This window comes from Schistocerca nitens, chromosome 6 (assembly GCF_023898315.1).
Source record: "Schistocerca nitens isolate TAMUIC-IGC-003100 chromosome 6, iqSchNite1.1, whole genome shotgun sequence".
Taxonomy (NCBI): domain Eukaryota; kingdom Metazoa; phylum Arthropoda; class Insecta; order Orthoptera; family Acrididae; genus Schistocerca; species Schistocerca nitens.
In genome coordinates, this window is record NC_064619.1 from 47,188,245 (window position 1) to 47,196,536 (window position 8,292).

General features: G+C 47.1%; 1 protein-coding gene across 1 annotated transcript; it reads left to right on the forward strand.

Annotated features, from left to right (window-relative positions):
- The first annotated feature begins 7,079 nt into the window (after positions 1-7,079).
- LOC126263121 (polyadenylate-binding protein-interacting protein 2-like) lies at positions 7,080-7,740 on the forward strand. Its single transcript, XM_049960137.1, has one exon. The coding sequence runs from the start codon at positions 7,140-7,142 to the stop codon at positions 7,632-7,634; it is 495 nt and encodes a 164-aa protein (XP_049816094.1). The 5' UTR covers positions 7,080-7,139; the 3' UTR covers positions 7,635-7,740.
- The last annotated feature ends 552 nt before the right edge of the window (positions 7,741-8,292 follow it).

The following is an 8,292-nucleotide window of genomic DNA, read 5'->3' on the forward strand; positions in this document are numbered from 1 at the left end:
ACAGTTGGTTAATTGCCCTCTAAGGGGTTAAAATGAATCATTATGAGGGATAAAACCGAAAAGAATTCAATGATTTGTTAGCCATCACTCAATCCCCAGCTCGTGCTCTTGCGATAGCGTTCCCGCTTCTCGCGCACGGGTACGCGGGTTAGATTCCCGGCGAGGTCAGGGATTTTTCCTGCCTCGGGATGACTAGGTGTTGCTGTGTGGTCTTCATCATCATTATTCATCACCATTACGGTCGGCGGAAGGCAGCGGCGAACCACCTCCACTAGGACCTTGGCTGGTACGGCGGTGCGGCTCTCCCGCATCGTCCCCTACGCTCCTCGGAGCATGGGATCTCATCAGTCATCACTCCAGCTATTTTTGGAAAATAATCATAATTATCGCTACTACGATAGCCTTTAATATGTAATGTATCATGATCATCATCAGTAATTTGATATCGACTATTGGATCAAAACCACCTGTACATATTGCATTGAGATCGTGAGCGATACGAATCCCTCTTTCTCTTGTTAACTTTCTTCAGTCATCCGCTTACCATTAATTTGCCTTCCTAGTCTTCTGTTATTTCTTGCAAACCAGAAAAAGAACTTCCTCTGGGCATATACTATCCATGTTGCTGGCTACTGTAAACCCCATCTCTACTTCTTTCCTTCTCTATCATAGTTACGTCTTCCACTCTAGACTCTTTCTTAATCCATTTGTTGTCTTTCCCGTCGACGACTGTTATCTGCAACGTCCATTGGTCACTGATCCACCGTCAGATTTTGAGTGGTTCTCGAGTTAAAAGGTCAGGTCTCACTGTCATGATAAAGAAAAAAAAACCGGTAACGTGAACTAGTTTTAAACGTCCAGATACGTACACAAAAATGCTTCATTTTGAAATTTTATTCATTTTAACACCCCCTGCGAGTTCGGGAGTTAGAATAGGCCCAAGGTATTCCTACCTTTCGTAAGAGGCGACTAAACGGAGTCTCCCACTTTTCGGCCAAATCAGTTACCGTCCCTCTTTAAGGGTTTCACCTACACGCAGCTTTCAAAATTGTCTGAAGTGCGGGCCATTTAGGGATGGACACCTTACGTGGTGCACCATATGTCCAGGTGCGATTAGCCCTTCTGCACATTGTCCTGGATCCGCCACTTCACCTGCAATCCAGTTATCTGGGTAAGGACGCTTTAGAGTGTACATTATCTACTTCCACAGTCCGCTGCCCTCTTTCGCCTTAAGAGAATATTGGATTTCTTGGCACCCAGCATCCAGCACGGTAGCTAGCCCATTGTGGTGGGGCTGTTATGTACCCATTTGGTGGTAGCCCCCTAACAACATGGGGATTGCACTGCTGATCCCAGAGCTGCAAACTTCCCACATATACCAAGGAGTAGATGCCCATCTTCTTGGGGCATCAGGACTCCTGGCAACGACCATCGTGCTGGATGGCCTTTGCTGTGGCTGGATGGAGCCCTTGATCAGAGTGGGTGGCATCAGCGCTGATGACCTGCAATGAAGTTGATCAAGTCAACTTTTGCTGGGGACCGAATGGCTCCAGCAGTCTGTAAGAAAGGGACGGTTTACTTCAATGCTGACAGATATGACTCTAAGTCGTTCCCCTCCAAAGCAACACCATGGGAGGAATGTAACGCTACAGAACGCAGAGTTCCGTATTCCCCTCGTTACTTGGTGTGCAGCAAAACCGATGGGAACTCCTTCTGGATATGAACCCTCAGTTATTCGTTTAGCATCTGGAGGATAAGTTTGGGAAAGTGACAGCGCTGTCAAAAATGAGCAATGGGTGAGTTTTGACTCAGATGGAATCCTCAATCCAGTCCCAGGCGTTACTCGCCTGTGACAAGCTGGTTGATATTCCTGTTTACATCACTCCTCATAAAAGACTCACTGCTCTAGAGAATTATTTTTCATTGTGTCCTGCTGTTCCAGTCCGACGACGAGCTGCCCGCCAATTTGGACCAATGGGGCTTTTAATTCGTCTGGCATGTCTGTAGGGGGCCTAAAGACAATAGAGCAACCAACAGTGCCTTCATCTTGGCCTTTGAGAGTGATTCGTTACCTGACAAGGTCAAGGTGATGGTACACTGATGTGATGTCAAACCTTACGTCCCTCTCCCTATCCGGTGCTGAAAATTCAGGCACATATCCTCCTGGTACAATTCCAGAGCCACATGTAGAGACTCCAGACGTTCGCTGCTTCTGAATACTTCAAGTGCGCTCCCTCCCAGTTGTGTCAGTTTTGGAGAGCACCACTCCCCTTGCCGCCAGACTGCTCAGTACTCCAAAAGGAGCAGAAAATTATCAAGTACAAGACCCTGGACAGGCTGTCTTACCATGTGGCTAAACTAAAATTCGAAAGGTTGAACCCTGTTTGAATGCTATCTTCCCACGCTGGCACTATGACGACATCACCATCCATGACTACATTATGGCCCTCATCTAAGCTTCCTCCAGTGGGTCCTTAGGACTGCCCATCTTGTGCTCCCTCCAGCTGGTTGGGGATGTGTCTTCTTCTGTTGCTCCCAAAGGTTCTACTTAGGAGAATCGCTCCCCCCAATGCTGTGGACATTGGTCCCCTCCCCAAAGCTAGAGAAGCTACAGTCCCCTCTGCCTTCTCTCATGTGGAAGGGGTCCCTTGGGACTCTACCTTCCATGCCCCCCCCCCCCCCCCCCTGTGGTCAAACATACACCAACCAGTGGCTGATGGAGCCACTAACTGCTGTTCAAAGGGCTTCACGGTCTTGCCCTGTCCCTGAAGCTACTCCAAGAAGCCCTCCCAGCAAGCCCAAAAGGAACAGAGAGAGGGCAAACCACCAAAGAAAAAATCTGCTAGCAAATGGGAGCCTCTGGTGGCTCCTGCACCACCACTTCCCCATTGCTCTGTGTCTGAAGACGTTGTGGAGATTCTGTCGTCCCCTGATGACCTCAGTCTCACTGACCCCTTGGACGCCATGGTACTAGATGCTCAACTGGTGGCGGCAGGTGATGGTGAGTCGTAATTTGACTCCTTGGTCACTTTGTGCCTTCCGAGACGACAGGAAGCGTCATTGTCCTGTCGAACTGTAGCTGTTTTTACTCCGACCTTGCTGAGTTACGTAAACTTTTAAGCGTTACACCTGCTTTTTGGATTGTCCTTCGGAATGGTTTTCCCCAAGGGTGCTCCACCATCGACAACTTGGTGCACCTGGAGTCTGCCGTTCGATAGTCCTTTTCCCGGTGACAACACCTTATTGCCGTCTTTTTCGACCTGACAAAGGTCTATGATACCACCAGGCGACACCATGTTCTCGCTGGTCTGCATGAGTGGGATCTCTGTGCCCTCCCTCGATTTTTATCCAAAACTTTTTGTCGCTCCGCACTTTCAGTGTTCATGTCAGTCCTTCTCACAGCGTACCCTATGTACAGGATAACAGGGCTCTGCAGGGCTCTGTCCTGAATGTCCCACTCTTTATAATTGCCGTCAATGGTCTCGTATTAGCAGTAGAGTCGCCAGTATCTCCCGTCCTATATGCTGACGATTTTTGTATTTCCTTCTGCTCCTCTTCTATTGTTATGGCAGAAGGGAGCTGTGTAGAAGGTCCAATCGTGGGCCCTCACTCACAGCTTTCAGTTTTCTGCCGCCAAGACTTGCGTTATGAACGTCTGTCGTCGTCATACTGTCCACCCCCATCCAGAACTTTATTTCGATGACCAATTATTAGATGTAGTGGAGACCTACCGCCTTTTGGGACTGATCTTCGATGCCTACTTACCTTGGTTTCCCCATCTTTGTCAGCTTAAGGAAAAGTGCTGGGGGCATCTTAATCTTATTCGATGACTGAGCCACACCGATTGGGGTGCTGATCGTCCCACACTGCTGCAGCTGTACAAAAGTCCTCATACAGTCCCGTATTGAGTATGGGAGTCTGGTGTATGGTTCTGCATCGCCTTCCACACTGCATCTGCTGGACCCTGTCTGCAACTGTGGAGTTCGACTCACGACGGGGGCATTCCGAACGAATCCCGTGAACAGCCTCCTTGTGGAAACTGGCGTTCCTCGATTGTGGCTCCAACGGAAACTACTGTACCGACCACATTCATAGTTCGTCTCCTCATCCAAATTACCGTCTCCTTTTCCCTAACATGGCGAGCCATCTCCCACAATGGCAGCTCAGAACTGGGAATCCCTTCACTGCCCATGTCCGGTCACTTCTTAGTGAATTCCCTTCACCTTTCCTGCGGGTCCACTTCCGCACACCTCCGTGGTCCATAACTTGGCCACAGCTTTGGCTGGACCTATTGCAAAGCCCAGAAGGCTCATTTCCACCTGAGGGCCCACCGGCAATTTCTCTAAGGGAGTTTGATGGCTCAGAAATAGTCTATACAGACGGATCAATGGTCGACAGTCATGTTGGCTTCACTTACTCCCAAGTTGGCCTTACTGAACAGCGCTCCTTCCTAGACGGCTGCAGTGTGTTCACTGGAGAGTTTGTAGCCATCTATCGCGTTCTTGAGCATATCCACTCCTGCGCCAGTGAGTCCTTCTTCATCTGTAGTGTTGGTTCCTTAAGCAGCCTACAAGCTCTCGACCAATGCTTCCCTCGACAACCTTTGATAATGGGTATATAGGGGTCTCTTTATGCCCTTTGGACGCCAGGACATGTCAGGACGCCTGGCAATGAACATGCGGACAGCCTAGCCAAGCAGGGTACCAGTAAACCAACTCTGGAGATCGGCCTACAGGAGACTTTTCCACCGCAAACATTTCACGATCTGGAGACTTTACCACCGCAAACATTTCACAATCTGGAATACTAAGTGGCGTAGCCTCGGTACCCCAAACAAACTCCGTGTTATCAAGGAGACAGCGAATGTGTGGCGGTCGTCCATGCGAGCCACTTGCAGGGCGTCTGTTGTCCTTTGCCGGCTCCACATCGGCCATACATGGCTAACAGATGGTCATCTCCTCCATTGCGATGACCCACCTCGGTGTTGCTGTGGCCCCGTATGTCGTCCACCTCTTGTTGGACTGCCCAATTTCAGCCGCTGTGCGGCGGACTTTTAATCTTCCCAGCTCCCTACTTACAGTGTTTTGCGACAATGCCTCAACGGCCGATATAGTTTTACACTTTATTCGTGACGAGGGTTTTTATCGTACAATCTAAGGTAGGGTGACTGGCCTTCTCTACCAGGACTCCACTCTCCCTACCTTTTACCTCTTCGTCACTCTTTCTCTGTATTTTGTTTGCCTTCGTCTTTTCCTATGCGTGTTGTTCTCTCCTTGTCTTTTAGTCTGGCGATTTTAGTATGCTGCAGAGTGACTGGTTCATCCTTTTTAATCCTCGAGATCAACGTGCCAGGCCATCTGCTATATGATTTTAAACCCTTCCTCTACAAACTTTGAGTGTACGTTTACCCCTTCGGTTCGCTTTTTTCGCTTTCTCTTTTTGTGTGCTTCCCCATTAGTTTTACGCCATTTTACTCCCCCCGACTTCTTTTTTTCAGCTGTTTTACGTTGAGACTTGTTTCCTTGAGGAAAAAGTGACTGATGACCCTGTAGTTAGGTCCCTTTTTACCCCAAATCAACCAACCATTCTAACAAGAGCACAGGAGTCCATTTTCACTTGTCTATTTATTTCTTTCGTTATCCATCCAGCGCCAGTAGTTACACTCGTAGTCGTTAATAAATTCTAATATCAATCGTTTTTCTGACCTGGAAAACTGGCACTTATAAACCAGTTCTAAGACCAGTTTCTGTGTGGGGCAGGATATTTTCAAAGAGTGAAACGCGTGCGAAAGCACGATTTCTTGGACCTGTAAAAGGCAACACACTCCAAAGAAATTTCATTGAAACAGAATTGCTATTATCTTAGCGCAAGGGTGGTTGTTAGTAGCTACTGCTATTGGAAGGACTCTTACGAATACAGATTCCATACGCAACTTACTTACAAGAACGTCGACCTTCTACTACGGTAACAGCGAAGGTAAGGTTAAGAACTGAAAGACTTTGGAGCTTGCCTTATGATGTGCAATGATGGAAACAATTCTTTTGTCATCAGTCTCCTGACTGGTTTGATACGGCCCGCCACGAATTCCTCTCCTGTGCTAACCTCTTCATCTCAGAGTAACACTTGCAGCCTACGTCCTCAGTTATTTGCTGGATGTATTCCAATCTCTGTCTTCCTCTACATTTTGTCCTCTACGGCTCCCTCTAGTACCCCGGAAGCCATTCCCTGACGTCTCAACAGATGTTCCATTGTCCTGTCCCTTCTCCTTGTCAGTGTTTTCCACATATTCTTTTCGTCTCTGATTCTGCGCAGAACTTCCTCATTCCTTACGTTAACAGTCCACCTAATTTTCAACATTCGTCTGTAGCACCACATCTCAAATGCTTCGATTCCCTTCTGTTCCGGTTTTCCCACAGTCCATGTTTCAGTATCATACAGTGATGTACTCCAGACGTTTATTCTCAGAAATTTCTTCCTCGAATCAGGGCCAATATTTGATGTTAGCAGACTTCTCTTCTCCAGGAATGCCCTTTTTGCCATAGGTAGTCTGCTTTTGATGATCTTCAAATGGTTCAAATGGCTCTGAGCACTATGGGACTCAACATCAGTGGTCATCAGTCCCCTAGAACTTAGAACTACTTAAACCTAACTAACCTAAGGACATCACACACATCCATGCCCGAGGCAGGATTCGAACCTGCGACCGTAGCAGTCGCGCAGCTCCGGACTGAGCGCCTAGAACCGCGAACCCACCGCGACCGGCTTTTGATGATCTCCTTGCTCCATCCGTCATTGGTTATTTTACTGCCTATGTAGCAGAATTCCTTAACTTCATCTACTTCGTGACCATCAATCCTGATGTTAAGTTCCTCACTGTTCTCATTTCTACTACTTCGCATTACCTTCGTCTTTCTTCGATTTACTCTGAATCCATACCCTGTACTCATTATACTGTTCATTCCGTTCAGCAGATCACGTAATTCTTTTTCACCTTGACTCAGGATAGCAATGTCATCAGCGAATCGTGTCACTGATATCCTTTCACGCCGGCCGGAGTGGCCGTGCGGTTCTAGGCGCATTACGACGATAAACTGCGTCTTTGATGAACTTCTGCTAAGGTACTGTTAGTGACACCTGTTATGATAATAAAGATTCCAACAAACAATGGATTCTACGGATATGATTCCTCAGTGTCATATTTGTCCGATGGCTCAGACATCGGAAATGTAGAAGACATGGAATCGCCATCTCATGATGGAGATTTTTCTGAATACCTTTGGATGGAAAATGAGGAAGAGTTTGATAAACAAGTTATGCAGCAACTGGAGGAAGAAGAGCTAATGGAACAATGTATTGAGGCAATGCTAGAAGACGAACGAGAAATAAGAAATATCCGTAATCAGATGGCATCTACCAATGGAGGCTCAAGTGATGCAACAGCACCACCTCGACAAGCCTGGAGCACTAATGATGATGTAACAAACCACATTTCTCAATCACTGGAGGGTCTGAGTGTTCAAGACGATTTGGCCAAACAGAGCACACTCAACCCCAATGCGGCAGAGTTTGTTCCACAGCAGAAAGCATCAGAGAGCAGCGGGTCAGGAAATGTGGATCGCTCGACGACATCTTAGAAGTTACGCAGAGGTCTGCATTTTCTTTGATGCCAAGCTACATTTCATTTGGTAGGCTGGGAGGCAATGGAGTCCCTGTGAATGAACTTTGTTAGTCACTGAATATTCCACTTGTAAGTAGGCTGTTTAGGTTTTTTATTGGTAACGCCACCTCTGTATGAAAATCACTGGCTGTGCTGTGTGCAGTCTGTGGCTGCTTTGCATTGTTGTAATACTTGCCATTGTAGTGTTAGGCAGCTGGCTGTGAACAGCGCGTAGCGTTGCGCAGTTGGAGGTGAGCCGCCAGCAGTGGTGGATGTGGGGAGAGAGATGGCGGAGTTTTGTAATTTGTCATGAACTGCTATATATATGATGATATCAAGGTAAATACATTGTTTGTTCTCTATTAATATCTTTCATTTGCTAACTATCCCTATCAGTAGTTAGTGCCTTTCATAGTTTGAATCTTTTATTTAGCTGGCAGTAGTGGCGCTTGCTGTATTGCAGTAGCTTGAGCAGCGAAGATTTTTGTGAGGTAAGTGATTTGTGAAAGGTATAGTTTAATGTTAGTCAGGGCCATTCTTTTGTAGGGAATTTTGAAAGTCAGATTGCGTTGCGCTAACAAAATATTGTGTGTCAATTTAAGCACAGTCGTATGTAAAATTGTTTAAAAAGGGGA